Source organism: Aulonocara sp. 'chitande type north' Nkhata Bay, linkage group LG20, assembly GCF_057382095.1.
Source record: "Aulonocara sp. 'chitande type north' Nkhata Bay isolate Kocher_YH1m ecotype deep benthic linkage group LG20, A_spYH_male_GT1.1, whole genome shotgun sequence".
NCBI classification, from domain to species: Eukaryota; Metazoa; Chordata; class Actinopteri; order Cichliformes; family Cichlidae; genus Aulonocara; species Aulonocara sp. 'chitande type north' Nkhata Bay.
This window is the reverse complement of record NC_141363.1, coordinates 20,294,221-20,320,011: the sequence shown is the minus strand read 5'-3', so window position 1 is coordinate 20,320,011 and position 25,791 is coordinate 20,294,221. Positions and strand designations below refer to the sequence as shown.

The 25,791-nt window shown below is 42.5% G+C and overlaps 1 protein-coding gene across 3 annotated transcripts in view; it reads left to right on the top strand.

The window, feature by feature from the left end:
• LOC147305502 (PDZ domain-containing protein 4-like) overlaps nt 1–25,791 on the top strand; it is a 53,396-nt gene that overhangs the window by 7,311 nt on the left and 20,294 nt on the right. For 2 of the 3 annotated variants that reach the window (XM_086277615.1, XM_086277616.1), the window contains 2 exons: nt 23,354–23,407; nt 25,087–25,189. In XM_086277615.1, the coding sequence (XP_086133741.1) occupies nt 23,354–23,407; nt 25,087–25,189 (157 nt within the window). The remainder of the gene's footprint in view (nt 1–23,353; nt 23,408–25,086; nt 25,190–25,791) is intronic. The other variant, XM_086277617.1, reaches the window with a different exon arrangement.

Sequence of the window (25,791 nt, the reverse complement as noted above, 5' to 3'; positions counted from 1 at the left end):
AACAGGAACCTGAACTCAGGCACAAAATGTTTTACAAAGAGTAACTTAATTCATAATGTGGAGATTCAAATCGATTCAGTTATATGTATGGCACTAAATCACAACACCAGTCACCTCAAGGAGCTTTATATTGTGCAGTATATCCTATAATAATAGATACAGAGAAAAACCCAACAATCATATGACCCCCTATGAGCAGCACTTTGGCAACAGTGGGAAGGAAAAACTCCCTTTTAACAGGAAGAAACCTCCAGCAGAACCAGGCTCAGGGAGGGGCGGGGCCATCTGCTGGGATTGGTTGGGGTGAGAGAAGGAGGACAGGATAAAGACATGCTGTGGAAGAGAGACAGAGGTTAATAACAGATATGATTCAATGCAGAGAGGTCTGTTAACACATAGAGACTGAAGAAGAAAAACTCAATGCATCATGGGAATCCCCCAGCAGCCTACGTCTATTGCAGCATAACTAAGGGAGTGGACTTTTAAATACTCTAGGAACAACAAGTAGGCCTGCAGAGCGAGAGTGAAGTGCTCTAATAGGGTGATATGGTACTACAAGGTCATTAAGATAAGATGGGGCCTGATTATTTAAGACCTTGTATGTGAGGAGCAGGATTTTGAATTCTGGATTTAACAGGAAGCCAAAACAGGAGAAATCTGCTCTCTCTTTCTAGTCCCTGTCAGGACTCTTGCTGCAGCATTTTGGATCAGCTGAAGGCTTTTCAGTGAGTTTTTAGGACTTCCTGATAATAATGAATTACAGTCGTCCAGCCTGGAAGTAATAAATGCATGAACTAGTACATCCTACAATAATACAGGAAAAAGCCCAACAATCAAACAACCCCGTGTGAGTAAGCACTTGGCAAGAGTGGGAAGGAAAAACTCCCATTTTAAAGGAAGAACCAGTCCCTTCAGTTAAACTGAATAAGAATCTGTGCTGTTAGTTATAAACTGGCCATATGATTCTCATCTTTGTGAGAAACTAACATCACAGATTTCAAGATTAAATGCTGAAGGATTTCTCTCATACATATTTTTCATGTTACCATCATTAATCAGCGCAGGTGAGTTCACTGACGTAGTCACCGCCCTCTGTGGCAGATCCCTGTGGGTGGATGTGGGATTGTACTGCCAGACTCACCTCTACAGCACTGTGCGAAGGTCTGGGGTAGTTCCTGTGGAATAGAATAGAATAGAATAGAATAGAATAATCCTTTGGGGAAATTTGGTTGTATCAGCAGCAAAAACACACATATACAAACAGAACAGAAACACAATTTTTACATATTTACATCATGGACAATAGTTACCAAAACAGTACTGTACAGTTATTACAATTAGAGTACAGATAGGTGGCAAACCCAGGTTGTAGAGTGCAAACAGAGCAGGATACTGAACGGTGTTTAAATAGTTTAATGAATAATTAGAAAAGTGCAGATTGTGTGATTGCATCTGTGGATTAAAAAGTAGACATGTGACTTCCAGTAAGTTAGTGTATATAAACTGAGAAAAGTAATGTGCAAGTTCTAACAGCAGAAGTTGTTACAGCACTGATGTCAACATCTATGTTTGTTGGGAGCAGTTTTGATTGTACAGTCTGACAGCTGCAGGGAGGAAGGACTAGCAGGCTTGGATGGCAAAGGATGTCCTCTAACATCAAGGAGATCACACTACTCAGCCTCCCTGGAAAAGTGTGCACCGTGTACTGTTACTTGTTCTTGAGTGGAGGGAGAGAGAAGCAGAAAAAACAAAGTTGTTGATTTACTGGCAGATCTGCTTCTGTGTGTGTGAGGTGTGTGTGGTAAAGTGAAGAACAAGATAAAGGATTTAAGTGGCTGGATGAACGTCCTCCACTTAGGAGCTCGGTGATTCGGGAGGAGCTAAGAGTAGAGCTGCTCCTCCTCTGCACTGAAAGGCTGTGGACTCTGATGAGGATGCATGAGGTGTTTTTGGACATGTCCAGATACAGGACATGCTGCAGAGATTACAGCTCATTTGTGGCTTGGAAATACCCACCGAGCAAAGTAACGTCAGAGTGACATCTTTAATAAGTCTTTTTTGGATGTACAATTTTGGTCCTCTGAAGGGTTTGTTCTCTAAGGCCTGACGACGCCTTTTTTTCAACATCTACTGAACATCGAGTGCTGACGTCTGTAGGACCTCCGTGTACAGGCTGTTTATAGTCCAAATGTGGTCGATGGGGACGTCTTTTATACTGCTTCTATAGACTCTATATGTTTCCAGAAGGTGGAGGAAACGTGTTCTGTAGACAAACAGTTATGTGTGAAGGAATGCAGAGTGATCAGCCTGCACGGTGGGTTTGGAGCAGAAATGTCTCCAGCTTCTCACAGGCAGTTTCAAAATGCGATGAGATGATTTGTTATGCACAGGTCTCTAATTTCACAGATGACACCACACTGACACCACACGGCCAGCAGACACAGGCTCCCTCTCTGTGGCACACAGGCCTGTTTATCAGGGCATCCACACAGTTCTAATGGAGGTAAATATTTTACAGCAGTGAGTCTGAATCTTTGGTCATAAAGCAGCAGCTCGGCTTCTGTTGCTGTATTAAACTTTATATTGTGGTAGTAATGTTCACAGAGTCACAGTAAGACCTGACTGACTTCTCTCTCTGTCTGTCACACACACACACACACACACACACACACACACACACACACACACACACACACACACACACACACACACGCACAAACTCCTCTGAGGGTTGTGCTTTCCTGCCGTCTCGATGATTGTTAGACATCATTGCTGCCTCCACTAGGTCACCTTAGGAGAAACACACAGACACACACCTGGGATTCACATTCATTATAGAACAGTGTTGGCCTGATTGATCTGAGCTCTCAGGGAGTTACAAGACTTCTGCAACCCCCAACACACACACACACACACACACACACACACACACACACACACACACACACACACACACACACACACACACACACACACACACAGGCCCACCTTCCTGTGTTATACACCTTCCCCATCCGAATAAAGTGTTTTTGTTCATGATCCGGTCTTGGTGGAGTGATCACGGTCGAATCTTTTTTTCGTTCTTCTTAGAACAAAACTAAACATCCAGTTTGCTAAAGAAATGAGGTGGGACCCAGCTGTAGCTTTATTCATGTGTTTAAAATGAAGAAACGACCGTTCTGGCCAACAGCAACCTCAGACTGAAAATTGTCTTCGTTATTACATCAGAGAAAAATGATCACAAGTTGTTGTACAGAGATGAAACCACCTCTGTGTTTTTATTGTCCGTTCATCTGTCAGCTCACTTGTTTTTCTCCCTGCTGCACACTCATGGATTTAGGTTTACAGATGTGCTCAAAATGACCTGCTTTAGTTTAAATCAATCGTCGGGAAGGTGATTTAAAGATTCCTCGATGGTCTAATTTGATGCCACAGATGCTGGAGAACATTATTCTTGTTTATTATTCTTGTTCCTCTTTCTTGTGTTCTGTTTTTGGTTTTCCATTTTGTTCACAAATTTAATTTCAAAATGTTTTTATTTTTACTTGAGCCACAGTGAGTGTGTCAGGAGAAATTATGATCAGAAGCTCTGTTATTTCAGTGTCACTTTTTCTTTCTTTCTTTCTAAACATCATTTATAACTCAGTGGGACAACTTGGACAACTGTCCTTTACATCCTGTTTTTAAAAGCTGTCCTTTCAGGCTTCCTCTTTGGACAAAATTGTTTCAGTTTCTTCCGTCCAACTTTCTCCTTTTTTCGTGCCTTAGAGGTCTCGGCTTCTCTCTGAAACATCATCACCACTTCCTCCACTTCAGCTGGAGGTAAATGTGTTTCCTATGTAGAGAAATGGGAGCATGGCAGTATGCAGAAGGCTGTTGGTTCATAATGAGTCTCATTTACTAGCCGGCTCATGGTGGTGAGAACAAAACAGGCCGGTCCACATGATTCAAGAGTCTGATGGCAATTTTGTGTTTGCACTTGTTTCTTTGTGCAGGGAAACGATGTTTGCACACACGTCAGTGAATGATTGTTTCAGACGTCTTGTGGCTATTTTCTGATGCAGCTTTGAAAAATGAAGCTCAGGTGCCAGCTTCATTTTAGAGAGAAGAGGCTTCCTCCTGCAACCCTTCCATACAAGCCACATTTGTTCAGTCTGTTTCTTACCATACTGTCATGACCTTTAACCTTTAACATGCTAACTGTGGCTTGTAGAGATGGAGCTCTTGGTTTTGTTGTTTCTTTTTTAGCTCCGCAGAGTCTGACCTTGGGGTTAATTTCAATTTACTGACTGTAACTTTAAATTAAAATCATTAAAGTCTGTTGGTGCTGGCCAAACCTCACTGATACAACACTAACAAGTAATCTCAAGGTCAAAGGGTCTCTTCTAGAAGCAACCGTGAGAGTTTGGAGCCTTTAATTAAATGATTATTTAAACCAAAGTCCCGTCTCCTACCTGGGCTATAAAAGCACTAACACTGGAATCCAGTCTGTTAGTGATGTTTCCTGTTCCACGTGCACATTCTTTGTTCTTACAGTCGTCTTTGTCAACTCCTGAGATTTAAATTGAATCCAATGAGGTCTTCAGTAAATTAATCCCCATTTCATACAAATACTTGCTGTGTAGCATTTACTGTAACCAAGCGATTAGGTCAGCATCCTGCTTTGATTTATTGTCTGCATTTCACTTCCTGGTTTCATTTCAACTGCTTCAACTTTATATTTGTACTTTGATGTTTTTCTCTTTTGTGGAAGGAATCCATTTGTACCCCAAATGCGAATGGGTGTTTGATTTGTCGATTAGTCATGCCTGCCAGCCGCAGCCTCTGGTTTGTCCAACACTGCCTCCGAACATTTGAACGGCCCTCTCGTGGCTTCAGGCTCCATCTGTCTGTCTGAAGCTAAACGACTGCCAGAAAGAAAAAACCCCTCAAAGTCTGAATGAAAATCAAACGTCCAGATTCAAACTGAGCAAATCAAAGAAGGTGTGTAAGTGTGTGTTACCGTCAGGGCTCAGCAGAGCTGTACAGGTGTGTGTGCTGAAGCTGGCGGCTGTTATTCTGATTTCTTTTTGATTTCATTTGATTTCCTCGATGCCCGGCCTGTCAGGAAACCACACAGCGAGTCCTTCCACACTCACAGTTGGATGAAGATGCACATAAATGCACATAAATGCACATAAATGCACACTGCCTTCTTTTGTTCTCTCTCAGTTCCATGTCTCTTTACATCTGTTACTGTATTGGCTTTGCTTCACTTTAGAGTAGAATAGAATAGAATAGAATTCAACTTTATTGTCATTGCACATGCACAGGTACAGGGCAACGAAATGCAGTTTGCATCCATCCAGAAGTGCTTTAGTGATATAGATATATTACAATATATATTAGCAATAATATAGATATGTGAGTATATTACAGAAATGGGTCTATTATGGTATGTTATAATGTACACGGTATGAAGTATGTTGTGAATATTCTATAACTATAAGTATGTACAGGCTGTAGTGAGTACAAGCTATGTACAGGATATGAACAGGATATAAATATGAAAAACTATACAGAATATGAAATAAATAACTTTACAGAATCTGAGATATACAGTTATACAGAAATGGGAACTATGCAAGTTGTAAACAGTTGTAGGATTAAAGATTATCGAATGTACAGAATGATTATTTACACAGAGCTATACAGTAGTGCAGTTAAGATAAGTGAGGGTGTAGATAGTTTCTACAGAGGCTATATAAAGTGCTAGTGGTTGTGAGTGGTGGTTCAGTCCATGTTATTATTGTGTTTGAGGGTACAGTTGTCCATTGTGGGGGTGTGTATGTCCAGTCCATGAGTTTAATGTGGGTCAGATGTCAGGAGGCAGAGTTCAGGAGTCTGACAGCTGTGGGGAAGAAGCTGTTCCGGTACCTGGTGGTCTTAGTCCGGAGGCTCCTGTGGCGCCTCCCAGAGGGCAGGAGGGTGAAGAGTCCATGTGATGGGTGACTGGGGTCTTTGATGATTTTCCCAGCCCTTTTCAGACACCGCTTCCTGTAGATGTCTTTTATGGCAGGAAGTGGTGCTCCGGCGATGCGCTGGGCAGTTTTCACGACCCTCTGCAACGCCTTCCGGTCCGAGGCAGAGCAGTTCCCGTGCCAGACTGTTATACAGTTGGTCAGGATGCTCTCGATGGTGCAGCGATAGAAGTTCACCAGGATGTCTGAGGACAGGTGGTTCTTCCTCAGAGTCCTCAAGAAGAAGAGGCGCTGGTGAGCCTTCTTGACCAGCTTGGAGCAGTTGGTCGTCCAGGTGAGATCCTCGGAGATGTGGACTCCCAGGACTCCACTTTAAATGCGTGTTTGACTAATTTCTTCACTTCCTGTTGACTAATTTTATTTTTGAATTGATCTCCAGACACGTTTTTTTTCCTCCCCCCTTTCTGGAACATCCCCACCCTCTCTTCTCCAACAACCTCTCAGCCTGCTTGCTTCTATAGTAACCCTGTCTTAAGTTGCTGCACATACAAAACACTAGAACTTGTTCTGTTTGTGTAGACACACAAGATTGATGCTGTCCCCTTATAAGAAACTCTGCAGTTGTGGAATAGGAAGGTTTTACTCGAGCAGCCAGGAGAGGGTTTTAGTGGGACAGTTTAGTTTGATCTGCATAACAGTGACAATGAATTTGTTGTGTGGGTAAAAACAACAGTAGTTTGTGGATGGACGTCTGTGGGTGTATGACACAGACGAACTGCTTACTTACAATGCAGATGCTCAAACTGAAACCAGCTGCATAACTCACATTAAGCTTTTGCTTGTTCTTTGGATCAGAAATACTTCATGTTATCATAAATACGTTGGCTACAGTCGAAACTTCAGACATGCAGTTATGAGTCTTAGAGAGTTTAACATGGAAGTCGACCCAAAGAAGAAATTCATTTCAAGCAGGAGGGGCTCTTAGATTTATTTCTTTTATTTTAAGAGTAATTAATTATTACATTAATTATATATATATATATTAAACTAAACTTACCAACAGATAATTATTTAAAGGACAGAATCTCCCCGTGCTTACAACCACAACTCATCATGCTTTCTAGCAACAACCGGAGAAAAGTGCCAAAAAATTACATCTTGCATTTACAAACTCTGTAGTAGTGCTAATATTACACACTGATCATTTTGATACACTTGCATAAAACTGTAACTGCTTTAAAAAACAGCAACAAAACAAACAGAAAAATCTATTGAAGATTCTTCAGTTCTCATGATTTTTATTAGACTCTCTGTCCTGATAAATGCATTTAGAGGTGCTGCCTCCTTCATCTGATACAGTGGCTGCACTCATGCATTACTGCCAGAAACAGCAGCAGCCAGTTATCTGCAGCTCTCTCTGTGTGGGTCTCTATTGGTGTGCACATATTACAGGAAAGCCTCGTTCTCTGAGTCAGGAACTGATAAAAGCTCTTATTTCCCACACTTCAAAACTGAAAGCACCAGATTCCTGTGGCAAAAGAAAAGGTCTGAAATTAAAACTAGTGCATGTAGTAAAACGTATGTATCTAATCTGTTCTCAGTCTCTGTTTTTCCATGAAGTCGTCCTCCACCTTCCTCGTGTTTGTCTCTTAGATGTAATCTCTACCACCGTCCTCCCTCCTGCTCTTTCTCCCCCCTTCGTTCCCCAGTAACCCCACTGCCTCTCCATCTCTGTCGCCTCCTCCACTCACTTCACTGTCAGATTTGTCTCAATGGGATGCTGTTGCCACGGTAACCAGGGTCATTAGGAAAGCTGTATTTATGCTTTCTCACACTGGAGTTGGCAGATCTGGTGTAATGAACACACGTGCATGCATGCGCGCGCGCACACACACACACACACACACACACACACACACACACACACACACACACACACAGCTGCTTTTATAACACACAGAGAAGAAGAAGGCGAGGTGAAAGATCCACAGACATGTGCCGTTAAAACATTTGTTCAGCAGATCAGAGAATCAATCAAAACACAAAAAGAGGAGAAGAAAACAGCTGATGATGATTTTAAACACATTCATCTATTTTTTAGCTTCAATCTTACATTTTTATCATTTCTGCTCTTCTTCCACCAAAATGAGCCACGTTACATCTGTCTGTTCAATTCAGTTTTATTTATGTGATGCCAAATCATAACAGGAGTCACCACAAAGCGCTCAATATTGTAAGATAAATATCACACAATGATAACCCCAACGATCAGACTTTGTACTTCGGTGACAGTAGGAAGGAAAACCTCCCTTTTAACAGGAAAAAGCTCTGGCAGGAGCAGGCTCAGGGAGGGCAGCTGCTTCCTGTCTTTATGCTAAGCTGTTCATAAACAGCTCTCTAAAAGAATACTGGAGATAATTTGTGTGAATTTCAGGGGCGACGACACCTCCTGGTTCTCTGTGTATATTTGCCTTCGTACACTACAAGCTGTTTGGTCTCAGTTTATTGAAAGTTAGATAGAAATCAGTTAAATATAGACAAAGAGTTCTGGGATGGATGTGCTTGTGAATGGGTGAACGAGACGTGCTGTAGTGCTGGAGCCCAAAGCTAAACACACACCGACTAAACAAAGTAAAAACAAAGCCTAACTGTTCAGCCCACAGGACACTTACACTGTCTGCTTTAACGCAATGAGCTCATCGGCCACTGGTGTTTCTTTTCTCTGTGGGACCGATTCTGCTGGTTTCTGAATGAAAAGAGTCAAATGTTCCAGTGATGTCGTTTGATCTTCTATCGTACTTTTGTGTCGCAGTGATAGAAATGCTTCACTGTCTGACTCTCAGTCATTTCAGAATAAAAAAGAAAATCCTCTTTTTTACATCAACGCGTTTACATGTTGCTCTTTATTCTTTATTATCTGAGAGTCGTCAAAACTGCATCAGTCTTAATGAGCTGCCGCCTCATTAGGCCTTCAGCAGCTGAAAGAAGCAACACTCCAGGGACCGAATCGGCCTGTTTGTGTTCAGCTGTGGATCTGAGAGGAGCACCAGGTGGTAACGTGTTGCTACCATTCCCATGCTGCACTGCTGCTGCACCGACAGGAAGTACTCATTGGAAAGAACTCAAGTCAGAGTTCAGAGTAGAAGACCGACTGATGAGCACTCGCTTCAGCAGCTGGAAGACTACATTTCAGAGGACTGAGCCAGCACCCAAACCTGGGTTTGATTAAATGCTCAGAAAATTAACGGCAAATTATTCTTGCCATTTGTCAGAGAAATAATTGGAAGGAGAGAATTTGAGCTCTGGGAAATTAAGGTATTTTCTTTCATAACATTTAATAAACAAAAAAAATCACATTTTATTACAAATGTTAATTGTGGAGGCCTTAAATAATAAAACCCCTTTAAAGTATTACTTGTGTGACTGTTTCTCAGTTATTGTGTGTTGGCCTGGTGGGTCGGGGGGCGACACACACAAAACTTTCATTACATCACATTTGTTTTTCTAAAGGTCTCAGAGTTGGTTTAAAAAACTACAAGGAGATAAAATGATCCCAGAACATCCCCAAAATTTCCACAGCAATGACCACAAAAAACCAACCACACAGAGATGCAAAACGTCAGTCAATAACACAATAACATGCTTATCTTCCACCAGCATGTATGGGACATGAAGCTGATTGGACAACTGAGCACAACAGGGAGTAAGATTTGGGTTTAATAGCGCTGGAAGGAAAAAAAAGAGAGATTATTTGTGCTGCGTCTGCCAAACAATCGTGAATATCTTGAGCTAGCACCTGTACTTATTTTGCGGAAACGTGTACTAAACAACTGAATTTAAGAACTTGGTAAAATCCGAGCTTGCCCACAAGGACTTGAGCTTCCTGGAAACTTTATGTTACGACATTCTGAAGGCAAGTAAATGATTCAAAAAAAAGAGAAAAAATTACCAATAATCATCCCACAGATGTAATATTATCTACAGCTACTCTTAGTACCATTGATATTAAGTTAGACTCTTTTTCTCCAATTGATCTTTCTGAGTTAACTTCAATAATTACTTCCTCCAAACCATCAACGTGTCTTTTAGACCCCATTCCTACAAAACTGCTCAAAGAAGTCCTGCCATTAATTAATTCTTCGATCTTAAATATGATCAACCTATCTCTAATAATCGGCTATGTACCACAGGCCTTCAAGCTGGCTGTAGTTAAACCTTTACTCAAAAAGCCATCTCTAGACCCAGCAGTCTTAGCTAATTATAGGCCAATCTCCAACCTTCCTTTCATATCAAAAATCCTTGAAAGAGTAGTTGTCAAACAGCTAACAGATCATCTGCAGAGGAATGGTTTATTTGAAGAGTTTCAGTCAGGTTTCAGAGCTCATCACAGCACAGAAACAGCTTTAGTGAAGGTTACAAATGATCTTCTTATGGCCTCTGACAGTGGACTCATCTCTGTGCTTGTCCTGCTAGACCTCAGTGCAGCGTTCGATACTGTTGATCATAATATCCTATTAGAGCGATTAGAACATGCTGTAGGTATTACAGGTACTGCACTGCAGTGGTTTGTATCATATCTATCTAATAGACTCCAATTCGTGCATGTAAATGGAGAGTCCTCTTCACACACTGAGGTTAATTATGGAGTTCCACAGGGTTCAGTGCTAGGACCAATTCTGTTTACATTATACATGCTTCCCTTAGGCAGTATCATTAGAAGACATAGCATACATTTTCACTGCTATGCAGATGACACCCAGCTCTATCTGTCCATGAAGCCAGATAACACACACCAATTAGTTAAACTGCAGGAGTGTCTTAAAGACATAAAGACCTGGATGGCCGCTAACTTTCTGCTTCTTAATTCAGATAAAACTGAGGTTATTGTACTCGGCCCTGAAAATCTTAGAAATATGGTATCTAATCAGATTCTTACTCTGGATGGCATTACCTTGGCCTCCAGTAACGCGGTGAGGAACCTTGGAGTCATTTTTGACCAGGACATGTCCTTCAACGCACATATTAAACAAATATGTAAGACTGCTTTCTTCCATTTGCGCAACATCTCTAAAATTAGAAATATCCTGTCTCAGAGTGACGCTGAAAAACTAGTTCATGCATTTATTACTTCCAGGCTGGACTACTGTAATTCATTATTATCAGGATGTCCAAAAAACTCACTGAAAAGCCTTCAGCTAATCCAAAATGCTGCAGCAAGAGTCCTGACAGGGACTAGAAAGAGAGAGCATATTTCTCCTGTTTTGGCTTCCCTTCATTGGCTTCCTGTTAAATCCAGAATTGAATTCAAAATCCTGCTCCTCACATACAAGGTCTTAAATAATCAGGCCCCATCTTATCTTAATGACCTTGTAGTACCATATCACCCTATTAGAGCGCTCCGCTCTCGCTCTGCAGGCCTACTTGTTGTTCCTAGAGTATTTAAAAGTAGAATGGGAGGGAGAGCCTTCAGTTTTCAGGCCCCTCTTCTGTGGAACCAGCTTCCAGTTTGGATTCGGGAGACAGACACTATCTCTACTTTTAAGATTAGGCTTAAAACTTTCCTTTTTTCTAAAGCATATAGTTAGGGCTGGACCAGGTGACCCTGAATCCTCCCTTTGTTATGCTGCAATAGATGTAGGCTGCCGGGGGATTCCCATGATGCATTGAGTTTTTCCTTTCCAGTCACCTTTCTCACTCACTATGTGTTAACAGACCTCTCTGCATTGAATCATATCTGTTATTAACCTCTGTCTCTCTTCCACAGCATGTCTTTATCCTGTCTTCCTTCTCTCACCCCAACCGGTCGCAGCAGATGGCCCCGCCCCTCCCTGAGCCTGGTTCTGCCGGAGGTTTCTTCCTGTTAAAAGGGAGTTTTTCCTTCCCACTGTCGCCAAAGTGCTTGCTCATAGGGGGTCATATGATTGTTGGGTTTTTCTCTGTATCTATGAAGCGCCTTGAGGCGACTTTTGTTGTGATTTGGCGCTATATAAATAAAATTGAATTGAATTGAATTGAATTGATAAATGAGGTGTAAGAGCATCTTCTGCAGGGACCCTGGAAATGTGTTTACAGTATAGAGGGTGTGAAATGTGTCCACAAACACCATCACTGGCTCAACATGAGCGTTAAAGGGACGTTGTTGTCAGAATCCATTATCTGTAACGACGGCTCACATCATCAGAGAAGCCCCAGGGGGCTGAGGAGGGGGGTGGATGATGGCTTGGATCGGCATCGTGTTTACTGTGCAGTTATGAATCTTAAACACACAAGATGGAGGTAATCTATGTGTTAGTATTCAGATTATGTTATACAGTTAAACTCAGAGCAACAAAGCATCCATAACCAGCTGTCTTTATGCAGATATTAAACTCAGACAGTGCAGAAAGCTCTAAATCAAAGCTGTGAGGCTGGAAATGAAGAAAAACAAAGTTTTGCGTATCTGAAATGGATCTGTCAGAGACAGAGGCGGGAGCTGCTGGCATACCCCGTATGGAGCAGGTGTGGGTAGTTGGATAGGTTAAAATATCTCGTATCCGTCACTTTATGAAGGAACAGCTTTCACATGTTTTCCAAACACGTGAATGTTTCAAATTAAATGTAATCAAAATGTTCTTTTGTGTGACGGAGTCGGTCTGGCAGCTGCTGTAATTAGCCGAACCACCAACGAGGGGAAAAAGGTTTATGCACTCAGACTGTGGAGGTCCTGCGTACTCAGAATGCTTGAAACCTCCAGTAACCACAGGTTTTATAGAGGTCAGAGGTCAAATGTGATGTGATATCAGCATGCGAACTATAATGTGATACTTCGAGTCCCCATATACCAGTATCATTTCTTACATGTTGCCAGTACAGCAGATAGTTTTAAAGATTAAAGATTTTTCATGAAAGTTTGACCTTATTTGATCTTGAAGAAGAGGTCAGAGGTCAAAAGTGATACTTAGAATTTCTATTTAATGTAAATATAAGTAATACCATTATAAAATATGATTTCTTACTGTCACTTATTATCACTTTGACCTCCAGGTTAATCTATTCAACCTAAAGGAGAGGTCAGAGGTCAAATGTGACATGAGATTTTAAACGTTTACATGGTTCTTTCTGTATGTTGACAACACACAGAACACTTATAAATATCATAGTTTCTAGTTCTAAGGCCAATAAATCATCAAGTTGGATTTGAAGACGTCAGTTGATGTAACACAAAGATTCCTGTTAACATGACAAACATAATATTTTTCTGATGCTGCTCCAAATGTGAGTTGATCCTTTCAGTCTCTCATCTTAATAACAGAAAGAATGACGATGATGATGAAATGGCTTTTGTTTTTCTCCTTCGTGGAAACCGTACTGCCATTTTCTTTTCATCCATTTGGATGCTGACAAGTTTGAAAGTTTGTGGCTGATGTGTGTGTGATACAACCTTCTGACCAAGTTTGTTAGCATTAGCTGACAACACAGCAGCTAACCCCGTCCTCAAAATACAGAATTGTGTCCTCATAGGGCTGCATCAGGGTAAAACTCTGCCAAATCAAACATGTAAGGACACCATCATCATCATCATCATCATCATCATCATCATCATCATCATCATCATCCTAACTGTTGTAATAAAGGTTCTCATGAAACCACGCCTAAACGTGATGACCTTTATATGACTGCTGTGTGACTGCAGGAATGCAAAGTTGATAAAAGAAATGATTTTTAGGTCATGAATATTAAAACCCATCATTGCAGTAATGCATGTTTATGCGAGGGCAGTTTTATAGCAAGCAGTGTGGATTTACATAATGGGCACATGACTGAGAATCAGCAGAGATATGTTCTGTAATATGTGCCAGTGCCCATCATGTGCAGCTGAAAGCTAATAAAGCACAATCTGAATGATTTGTGTTCATATTTGTATGCTACATGCTTTGTTTGCGCTTTCAAAATGAAATGTATGTCTGTATGCTGGTGTGAGCACCAGGGGCAGGCTGAACGATCCGAGCCACGACTCAGTAATATCGATGGTGGATGGATACGTCATAGAAAAGAGAAAAACTAAAGGAAGAAAGAAAAATGGTGATATTCTTGTGGGCGAGTTTTTCATGAACCTTTGGGAGCTCTGTTTGGAATAAACATGTTTCTGTTCACATACAGTCTGAATCTCAACCTTTTCCCATGGTGCTCATCGTGGGAACAAAATGCAGAATGTCTGAAAGCAATGAAAAGAGTCTGCTCTCCCAAATCACACTCTCAGGTTCTTCTGTTTCTCCATTTATTTGACAGCAGGAGCAGGAAGTTGGCGGAGAGTTTGAAGTCCTTAAACTTTGGTCTTTGGTTCTGTGCAAATATCTTGAGCTACATGTCTTTTTGCTTCCAAAGAGCTAGACATTTAGGTCAATTTAACTCAAAGTTACACACACACTGCTGCTCTTAACTGATCTTAGAGTCAGCGACAGCTTGCCTCACACTCTGCTCTCCATCAGTCTTCCCACCAAGAGGTTTATCAAACAAACTGCAGAGCCTCAGCTTGACAACATCCAGTCTTTGTTAAGCGTGCGGACACTCCTGTGAAATGGAGACACGCTACAGTCCCTAATCGGGTTTAAGTCAAGTGTAAAGGATCCGTGCAAACAGGCAGGAAGCTTCATGACTGAACAGTGTTTGAAATAACTTTGGTACATTTTCATTGAGGTTGATTTTTAGGTAAACTGGGCTGGCGCCGCTTGCCTTGTTTGTTCTGCATTTAAAGAAACCAAACAACTGGAGGACAAAAGAAGACGAAGAGTGAAGGTCATGTGGTCAGGAAGCAGGAAAACAAATCTAGCAAAGGCCGGACACAGGTCCTGAGTGGAGACCAACACATGTCGTAGTTTAGTGTTGCATTTCAGGCAGGAGTGCTGGAGATCTCAAACACATCTGCAGTGCAGCAAAAGCAAACCTGCACAGAAACACACACAGAGCTCCATCATGGACTGACCTCCTCAGAGTGCAGACCTCAGTGTTACTGAAGTGTGGGATCATCCTGGCACTGAACAGCACGAAAGGCAGAAACATCCAAAGAAGAGCTTTGAATGTCCTTCAAGAAACCTGGAGACCTGTTCCTGGAGATCATTACATTACAAGAAAGCTGCAGTTAAGGAATAAAGGTGGTTAAACCAGACATTGACGTTTGCGCTTATTGGAATCGTGCAAACTCTGTTTTGCTTTTATATACTGGATGTACATAAAAACATTTTCCTAGCAAAATATCAAGTACTTTTACCAGGTACTGTAGATGTGTTTCTCAGTGGGTGGGAGGGCCCCTCCCCCCTCTCCTCTTCCTGCCGGTGTCTGCAGATAAGGAGGATTGTTGGGCTAATATGGGAACGCCTGTGCACACTGCCGCTCAAACAAGCCCGGGGCACTTTCAGTCTGAACACTGTGTAACATTTTCCTCTGGTTACTGAATCGAAGGACATTGAAGGACGTAGGATTTAAGTCTGTTTGCTCGATGTGCCGGCGTTCCGCCTTAAAAAACCTCTGATTAATCAGGGCCTGGTCTGAGACCGCCTCCACATCACTGAATCCTCTTCTCCACAAATGTTTATCATTTTTTCTTCTTATTTATGTCTTTGTTAAAAAAAACAACCTAATAATTGGCATCGTTAAATGTACGTTTTCCCCTCTGTCACTAGCCACCAACTGACTTGGAAAAGTGCACAAGTGTCTGTGTTCACATTTCCACACAGACACTTGAGTGGAGCAGTGCATTAAAGGAGGGCATCTCAAACTTGCATGAAACAAAAGCTTTCTGTAAAGCTAGAAACCATTAGAGAGTAGAAAGAGTGTTTTTGTGGTTGTTTGAGTAAAATGATCCTTAAAGAAAAGCTCTGGTCTGTAGCAGCAGTTGGGTGCCAGGACACACGCTCAGTGTGAAGACTGGTGAACTGGCTGGTGTGAGTCAGATCTCAGTTTTCAGTCTGGTCATTTATCTACATGCACATGGGCAACAGTCACATTTCTGCAGGGAGCTGATTTCTTCAGTGTCAGAGAGGTTCTTGTAATTGGGTAAAAGGATGAGGAAAAAGTATCCAGCTGTGTTTCTTCTTAAAGCCAGATGTGTCTACAGTGTCTGAGCAAAGTGCACGGCAACAGAGGCAGAGAAAGTATGGATGTGACAGCGGAGCTGGAGGGGAAAAGGATGCACACGTCCAAAACGATTTCCTCCTTCCAGAGGCTGAAGGAACCTGCTAGAAGTCTGAATATGTCGTTTTCCCTCCTTTGTAAAATTAGTCTCGTTGGTACATGTTTGTGTGCATGCTGCCTCAGTGTTGGAAACTTAAACAATGGCACATGGACAACATCATCCAGAGTCTCCAAACAAAGCATACAGACTCATAATGGTCCTCTTTCACAAAGGGTCAAAGTTCACATTAGGAGGCTGGAATTCTGATTCAGTAAAAGGACCAGATGTTACAGTCCCTGATCATGCATTGCTTTAACTGGAGAAAATCTTAAAGGATGGCTGTTAAGAGGAAAGCCCAGAAACTTTACCAGCAGCACACATCGTTGTGCGCCTCGACTTTCGGTCTTTAACCCAGGCTAATCTGCCATTTTTTCTTCCTTGGTTAGGGTTAGCGATTAGAGATCTGATCTAGATTATCATTTTAAAACGTGGGACACATCGTCAGTAGTGGACCTTGGATTCATCGGCTGTTTCGGCCGTTATCGCTAGACACCCTCATCCAAGGAGGCCCTGCCAGGGTTGATCAGGCCCCGGAGTGTCTCTGGAGTTGCACCACGATGGTGGTTTAATTACTAGTAAAATGCTGTAATAGCTTCCAGCTAGTACTCTGCCAGTGTGGACTGTGTAGACTTCATGTGTTTCAGTAATTGTTGTTCTGTGTTTGTTAACCTGATTTCATAGCCCTGCAGAGTAGTTTGCATTTTGCTTTGTCATTTTTATAGACTTTCACTTCCACAGGACAACCCCGTCTCACTATTATGTCTCTGTACATAATAGTGAGATTGCAGACTGATGCTGCCAAAACAGCAGCATCAGTCTAATTATCTCCAAACTTTCTTGGTTCATAATGTTTCAGTTCACATTTAGTTTTCATGACTCACTGTTGAATATTCACCTTGTTTATTATTTTACTTTATTTTATTATTTGTGTAACTTTGATGTTTGTGCATTTTAAAATCCATACATTCACTTTTTAAACAATCTGTTTTCTCATCATCACATCAGACCAGAGCAGCACCTGCAGCACATCTTTCACTCTTTCCCTGCTCAACTCGTCTCAGCGCTTTTAAGATGAGAAACACGGCCTCAGACTTGGAGGTGCTGATTCTCCCCCGACTCACTTCACTGGGATGCAAACCCTTCACAGCTCAATGAAGATGAAGCCAACAGGACCACAGGAAACAGTGATGAGATGCTGAGACTGTTAAATCTGACATCTAGGCTATTTCTAGAAACCCTGTCCATAAATGGCTTGAACAGAGTCAAAGGGCAGCGAGTCTGACATACAGCTGCCCATGAAAACCAAGCTCTTGCTGGATCGTTTCAATATCCAGGTCTATGAATAGCCTGAATATGAGCTTTTATGTGATGCCCAAGCTGACCTTAGCAAACCGAACCATCAAGCTATCTGATCTTAAAATGCTTTTGTGAGTTGAGGAGCTGCTGGTTTCGATGCTGTTTAAAGACTTGTTGTTTCCTCCCGTCTGTTACAAACAGGCTCCATCAGTCAGGCCGACAACAAGGAACAGATGTTGTGTAGGAGGAACGTTGTGGATTATTGCTGCTCCGGCAGAAGCATCAGTGAAATGCCTGGAAGCTAAAATGGAAATGTTTGAATCATGAATCATAATTAAGAGTGTTTCAAGGAAACGCTGGAGGTTTTCAGTGGGTTGGAGCTCTGTGGAGACTCCACTCAATGTTGAACACAACAGATGTGATTTTGCTGTGAGAATGTGAGCTGAGGTGTTCGTGTGAACAAAGGTTGGACAAAGTGCGTCTGCGTTGTTTGACGGGACGTGTAAATGCGCACGTTTTTAAATTCTTAGATGTCTGTTCTCCAAAAAAATAAAAAAATGCAGTAACCAACAAAAAAAAGTCACGTTTACTGAAATCCCAGCTCGATTTAAATGTAAACGTTGATCATAATAATCACGACTGAGTGTAATTTGAGTATAATGACTGAAAACAAGCTGGACGGTGTCCACTGAAGCCTGGCCCAGTTTCAGATGCTAGCTGTGTTTCAATCACACTTAATTTTGCTCATTGATTATTTAATGATTGCAGCGATTATGATTCATTTTTAAAGCTTTGAGTCTGGATCATCGTCACAGGTGTGAGCTGGGAGGACTTTTTAAAAGTTTCAATTACTGTAAATTACTGTCTGTAAAAATATATTAAAAATGTTTGAAATAATTAAGAAAATCGGTGTAAGAAAGGCCTCTTTTCTTATGTCAACCTGTCAGAAAACATTAATATCACTTAATTTTCAGCAGCACCAGTCTTAGTACCATCCTCCCCCTGCTAGCAGCTTCACTGGTTTACCATCACCTCGTTTTAATGGTGCTTGTTCTGCTTTGCTGAACAAAAATAATGGGCTGAATCTGTGTGAGGACGCCGGAGCAACGATTCTCAAAGTTCAGATTCAACTTTGTGTCTGACTTTTCACAGCCTGCTTGGTTAGGTTTGGTTAGTGTTGGTTAGGTTTGGTTAGTGTTGGTTAGGTTTGGTTAGTGTTGTTGCGTCACCCGTCCATGTGTCCATGTGTGCAAAGAGATTCTTAATCGCAGTCGTTTTATGGAAGCTTTTTCTGCTCATAAATGTATGTGTAGAAATTAGGGACCTGTCCAAAAACAGGTGGATGCAGACTGACCACAGAGGCTGAGCATGCCGCCGCAGCAGCCCTCCTCTAAATGAAGTCAGTTCTCCACTGAGGGCCTCTTTGTAGTTTCCACTAATCTTCAGGTCTATTCTTCAAACCTCAGCTTGACTGCTATTAGACTCTGAAAGTCCAGATAACTGAAAGAGGTGAGAAAGAGAAATCAGAGTGCCATTCACTCCTTTTTTCATCTTCTTTGTCACCCATCCCCCATTTTCTCTCTTTCTACTCCTCATTTTTCTTGCAGTTTGTCCTGATTTCATCCTCCATCTCCTCTTTCTTCCTCTCTGACCGCTCCCGTCTCCTCCTGCTGCTCTCTCTCTCTCCCTCGGGTATGATTATAGTATCTCTGCTTTCCCCTCGGCGTGCTCTGAAATGAAAAATGGATCCCTCACACATCTCTCTCGCCTGTTTGTGTGTTCATGCGCTATAGAGACCGGGTGGGTGAAAAAGATAAATGACAGGAAAATGTGTTCATGTGGAACTAGTTCTGCGTGTGTGCTGATAGATGTGGTGGAAGTGTGTGTTGATGGCATCAGTAAATAGTTAATGAGCAGAGAGAAGAAACGTGTTGAAGCCCCAGGAGCTGCTGATGCAAACCGAAACACTGAAAACACGGCAACAACAATGCAGAACAATAAAAGGAGTCACCGGCGGCTCCACGTGCCACGACGATCAGAGCAGCTTAAAGCTGATGGCAGTCATTTTACTCAAAAGCCCAGCAGGCCTGTAAAGTCTCAGCGCACCGTCTGCTTCAGTGGCAGCTTTTACTCGTCTCTACTTTCGCTCTAATCAGTTCTGCTGCCTGTTTGCACGTCAAGTCCCATGTCAGACTCGGCTGTGACGGCCGTTTGTGTCAGCCGGTAAACGTTGAGCCCAAGTGCAGGAATAATAGAGTCCAGTCATCCTTTTAAAGGTTTGTGTTCTTCACATGCCTAAAACTGCACTCTTCATGCTGAGCTTCCTGTGATGGATTTAGGGTTGGGGTTTTGTTAATTTGGTGTTATGGTACTATCATGTCATTAAGATAAGATGGGGCCTTTTATGTGAGCAGAAGGATTGTAAACCCGACTCTGTTTATGGGAGAACACATTTGTTTTTCTCGACAAACTGAACCTGCTGCGCCTATTAATTAAAAAGGAACACATCATGTGTTCTTTGTTAATATTGGCTGAAGAAGTCAGGAGCCAAACAGCAAAGGAGTCTCCCCCACAGGGTTAAAAAGGATGATTTTAGGAATGCTTTCCACTTGTTGAATACAATCAATAATCCATCTTAAACACAACAGGCTTCTGATGGAGTTTCATCGGATGTCGGGGTTCTCTCACGGGAAAAGTAGAAGGGCTGTTTCCAACAAAAGGCAACAGTCAGCTCTTTTCTCTCATTCAATTATTAATTTCACACTCCACTTAGCTGTGATTTCTGTCCGCCTAATGTGGCAGAGCCCAGTCGGGACGAGTATTGTCATCGTCCTGTAGCCACACGTGCACGCCGCCGTAATGAGCCGGAGCGCGGCGGGGGGGGGGGGGGGGGGGGGGGGGGGATGTTTTGAGTGCTATAATTATCATGGACAAGAAAATCACACACTCAGAGTCAAGTTCCACATCCACACAAACAAACACAGTGAGTCATATAAAAGGACTTAATGGTGCTCTTCAAAAAAGTCCAACTCGCTCAGTTATTTTCCAACAAGCGTTAAAACACAGGACACTTAAACATGAGCTCATAGCCTTTGTACAACACACTAAAGAGCAAATGTTTGTGTCCCATATGCACACACACACACACACACACACACACACACACACACACACACACACACACACACACACACACACACACACACACGCACACACACACACACACAGAAATGTTTTTAGTCAGTGCAGAGATTCCAGGCAGGCGTGTTTAATGGGAGATGAAACACACAATAACAGTGAGAGCCTGATAGATGATTGTGATTATTGACTGGATATTGACCGTCTCAAGCCTCATGTTCACTGACAAACACGTACAGATGCGCGTGCGCGGACACACACACACACACACACACACACACACACACACACACACACACACACACACACACACACACACACACACTGCCAGACAACCTGCAGAGGGCATGTAATGCATAACAATTAGCTCTGAAACAAAGGCAGGGAGGAGGAGGAGGAGTGTGTGTCTGTGTGTCTGTGTGGGTCCATGCATGTGTTCATGAGCTGGTGTGTCTCACCTGGAAGTAGCAGGTTAGGCTGTACGTTTAGTTGCTTCCTGCATGTGTGTCTCCAGGCATTAGTTTGATGAGTGTGTGTCTGCACACATTAATCTGATGTGTTGACTCCAGCACGCCTGAGCAGCTAATAGATACAGTGCATTAATTATTACAGCACATACCTGTAGAAACACTGAACATTCTCATAAATAATTACCTGCATGTTCATTTCTAAGCAGGTGTTTCCTTTAATATCTCCCCCCGAGTGACGGCTGCACACCCTCTGTTCTGCTTACAGCTGTATTACTTATGCTAATGTGTGCAGCTCATTGCGTAAATGCTTGTCACGAGCTGTTGATTGAGGCGGGAGCCAACTAGAGGTGAGCGGCTAGCTTGTAAATTGGCGTCTGTTCTGCCTTAAGTGTGCAAAACACTGTGTGGGTTTCATTTGACAGTTTGTGTGCTGTAACATGTGGCACTACACCTGAAGTCTGGACGTGGAGCAGGTCCCATCATAATGTCCACCATGAGGTTACTTAGTGGTAATGTTTTCACCAGGGCTAAAAATGCTAACAGGAACGGTGCTGCACTTTGTGACATCACATGAAAACAGGTTTTCTGCTATTTTATATTTTTGTGCAAAATGCTACAACAGCCATGTTTGCACATCTTCCTGCTGCTGACTGATCACTAAATGGATGATAATTGTCTGATAATTATTTAAAACAGCATCAATAAGCAGAAATGCTTCATGAATGAACTCAGTGTAAAGCTCATGGTTCACTGTGAACAGATCGCCAGCCCCTCCCAGGGCTAACACAGAGAGGGCACCATTCATGCTCACACCCATGACTGAGTACTGTGAGCCAGAGAGAACCCACACAGCCGGCCCGTGGATTCAAACCCAGGACCGTCCTGCTGTGAGGCAGCAGAGGCGCTTTTCTGATGTCATCTGAGCCTTTTGGTTCAGTTTGTAACGTTGAGGGTGGCGTCTTCCTAACACTGCATGAATAGCTTAAAATGACTGAAGGCTACCCTCAGAGTACAGGATAGGAGTACTGCGTGTTGTTCCCGAACAATAACTTGAAAAAATACCAGTTATGAATAATTCCAAAAGTAATTAAACTGCAATTAATTGAGTAAAAATACACAGATGGAGAAAAAATGTTTAGTGCAGGTGAAGATGTTGAGTTTCAGATGTTGAAAGGTGAGAAAACTGATTTGTGATAGAAAAGCTGAACACAGACAGGAGCGACGTCCTGTTTGTGAGACGCCTCCTTTTCTGAGCCAGACCAAAACAAAAACCGGGAGAAGTGTTTGATCACAGCTCTCCAACAGCGACACCAAAAATCCACAAAGATCCTCAGTGGAGCAGAAGCTCCTGTTTTAAGCTCAGCTTGTCAGAAAGATTCTGTCGAACATGGCTATAAATCTGTAAAGTGCCAGAGCACAAAGGCAAAACAGTGGTTTGCCATCATCTTAGTGACGTCTATTCGACTCATTTCCAGCACATCATAGCGCTCCGGGTACTTCGACTTGCTCCCACAGTCCAAAGACATGCAGTCAGGTTACACGGTGATTCTCTACAGGAGTAAATGTGACTGTGAATGTTTGTCTGTGGCTCTGTGTCAGCCCTGAGACGCTACCTGACTAAGGTGTGCCCCCAGCCCCAGACAGGCTCCGCCCCCACATGACCCTGAATTGAATAAGCAGAAGAAAATGAATAGATGGATGTAATGCTCCTTTAGTGCAGCCCTCAGTTCAGCCTCTCGTCTTCTCTTCTTTTGTTTGGCTGCTCCTCACAAACAGCAGGTGGGTGGAGCTTCTTACACCACCTCACGATGACATCACACAGATCAAAAAGCAGAAGTGTTTCAAGCAGTCAGACAGAGTACTTCTACACACACTGACCGCATCATTATTACAAATGCATAAAATCAGCAACAACATAGCTGTGCGTCCAGTTTGTAACAAAATACAGAAAAACATTTATTTACGTTTATTTTATTTTTAGACGTCATTTCATTGTTAAAAACATTAGACCCTGATTGTGTTTGTGCGCCTTTTATTTCATAGCATTTATAAAATAACAGGTGGAAAAATGAAATATTTGAGTGGTTTTTAAACACAGTGCAGCCAATGAGGAATGTTACACCTAAAATGTGGAAAACCCTTCGGAAACATTAAATCTCTCCATGTGTTAGACAAGAAAAGAAAAAAAAGGAATTTTGTCTCATTTTCTGTTCCTGGACAAACTCCAGGGCGTCTCTGTGACCTCACTGACCATCAGTCTGTGTCTTTCTCTCTCTTAGCAGAAAGGCTGGAGTAGCTCCCTGCGGCCGATGGACAGACATGGAAACGTAAAGGTAGATCTCACTGCTGCCATCCGTCAGCTTCCAGTGATCCTCCTCCGTGTCTGACTTCTCTTCCTCTTTGCCTGCTGTCCCGCTTCCCTCCATCCGCCATCTATCTGTCATCTTTAATACGGTTCCACTCCCATAAAGCTGATGACAGATAGAGAATATTTCCTCCCACTCTGCCGCCTACACAGTTTTTAATAACTGATTTATCGGAGGAAGGTCTGATAAGTGTGCGCCAGCTCTCTGCGCTACCAGAAGCTCTCTTTCATGTTTCCACATCTACATTTTAAGCTTTCTGTATTCACTGCCTCCATGTTTCAACACCTTCCTTTACTCTTACAATACAGCTTCCACCTCTGATTCCAAAACCTTTAATCTCACAGGAACAACATTTTAAATAAAAAGCCCTCAGTAGAATATTACACAGTGACAGGTGGAAAGACTTGGCTTAGAATATTTTATTAAAGAATAAATAAGCAGAGTGTTTTCTTCAGTTTTCTGTTGGGCTCTATCACCGTTTCTCTTTAATAAGATCAGAGAGGTTCAAAGTTCAGTAAGTGACCGAGCAGCAGTCATTCTAAACAGAACCCACCAAGACAGTTCCCACCTCGTCCACTCACCGCTCGGGTCCTCTACCAGAGGCCTGGGAGCTTGAGGGTCCTGCAGTATCTTAGCTGTTCCCAGGACTGCGCTCTTCTGGACAGAGATCTCCGATGTTGTTCCCGGGATCTGCTGGAGCCACTCGCCTAGCTTGGGAGTCACCGCACCGAGTGCTCCGATTACCACAGGGACCACCGTTACCTTCACCCTCCACATTTTTCTCGAGCTCTTCTCTGAGCCCTTGGTATTTCTCCAGCTTGTTCCTTCTTCCTGATGTTGCTGTCATTGCGAACCGCTACATCGATCACTACGGCCGTCTTCTTCTGTTTGTCTACCACCACTATGTCCGGTTGGTTAGCCACCACCATTTTGTCCGTCTGTATCTGGAAGTCCCACAGGATCTTAGCTCGGTCATTCTCCACCACCCTTGGGGGCATCTCCCACTTGACCTCGGGACTTCCAGGTTATACTCGGCACAGATGTTCCTGTACACTATGCCGGCCACTTGGTTATGGCGTTCCATGTATGCCCTGCCTGCTAGCATCTTGCACCCTGCTGTTATGTGCTGGATTGTCTCTGGGGCATCTTTACACAGGCTGGGGTCCTGCCTGGTGTGATAGACCCCAGCCTCTATGGATCCGTGCTCAGAGGTTATATATACACATATATATGAAGCATAGTGAAAAACACCACAACATTAAACACATCCAGTATTAGTGAGCTTTTAACAAAGATAAGCATCAGATTAGATGTTGATTCTTCATACAAGAAAATAGTTTAACACAACTCAAAGAATAAAAAGATCCTGATTGCATTAAATAAAGTAGAATTTATTCTTTTCTTTTTTCCTCCTTGTTTTAAATGTGTTTTTGTTTATTGATTTGAATCCAAATGCATGTCCATGAGTTTGGCTAAAGGCTGTTTGAGTTCTTTTTCATCAGCCTCTGATATGATGCTAAATTATTGTGTCTGCATACATTTCATCACCGTCTCTGATTTTTGTTTTCCTTGTGAACTTAATTTATTCTTCATGCGTTCATTGTCTGCATATAAATGAAGCTGGATAAACCTGCATTCTTCTTTAGCTCAGAGGAAGAAGACCCTCTCAGCTGCCGCTAGACCGATCACAAAACTCCCAGGAGCCTTTGAGCCAGTCTGGGCTGGGGTGCAAAAGTCACAGGAGGAAAGGTAAACAGTTTATCAGATATTAGACGCATGCAAAAGCACAGACCGTGTCAGTGCTTTTACCTGCTTCTTTCACAGGTGCTTCCTCCTGTCTTTGAAGTTTTGTGTTTCTGTCAGACACAAATCCTTTTTCCTTTCTTTTCCCGTCTCATCCTCACTTCTCTTCCTCACTTTTAGCCCAAACCACACTTAATGCTCTCTCTTTCACCGTTCCCATATTCTTGCCTCATTACATCTCAGCTAATCTTTTCATCCTTTTCTTTTCGTTCTGCCTCATTTAAGCTAATGTTGTTGTGATATTTTATCTGTCTCGTCTTTCTCCCTCATTTCTTTAAACTTTTCATCTCTCTCGCTCTTAGCATCAAATATTCGTGTCATTGCTGCAGTTCAGCCATCTTTTCTGGTGTAACTGCAGCGTTTTAATATCCGTGCCTCTGTTTCACTATCACTCACGTCACCTGCCTCCTTTCAAGTCTGCTCACTTCAGTTACTCGAGCAAACAGTTGCTGATGAAAACACATGTATGCAATATTGTGCAATATTACTATGAAAAACATACAGTCACCTGTGAGCCACACATGATGACGGTGGGGAAAAAGAAAAGA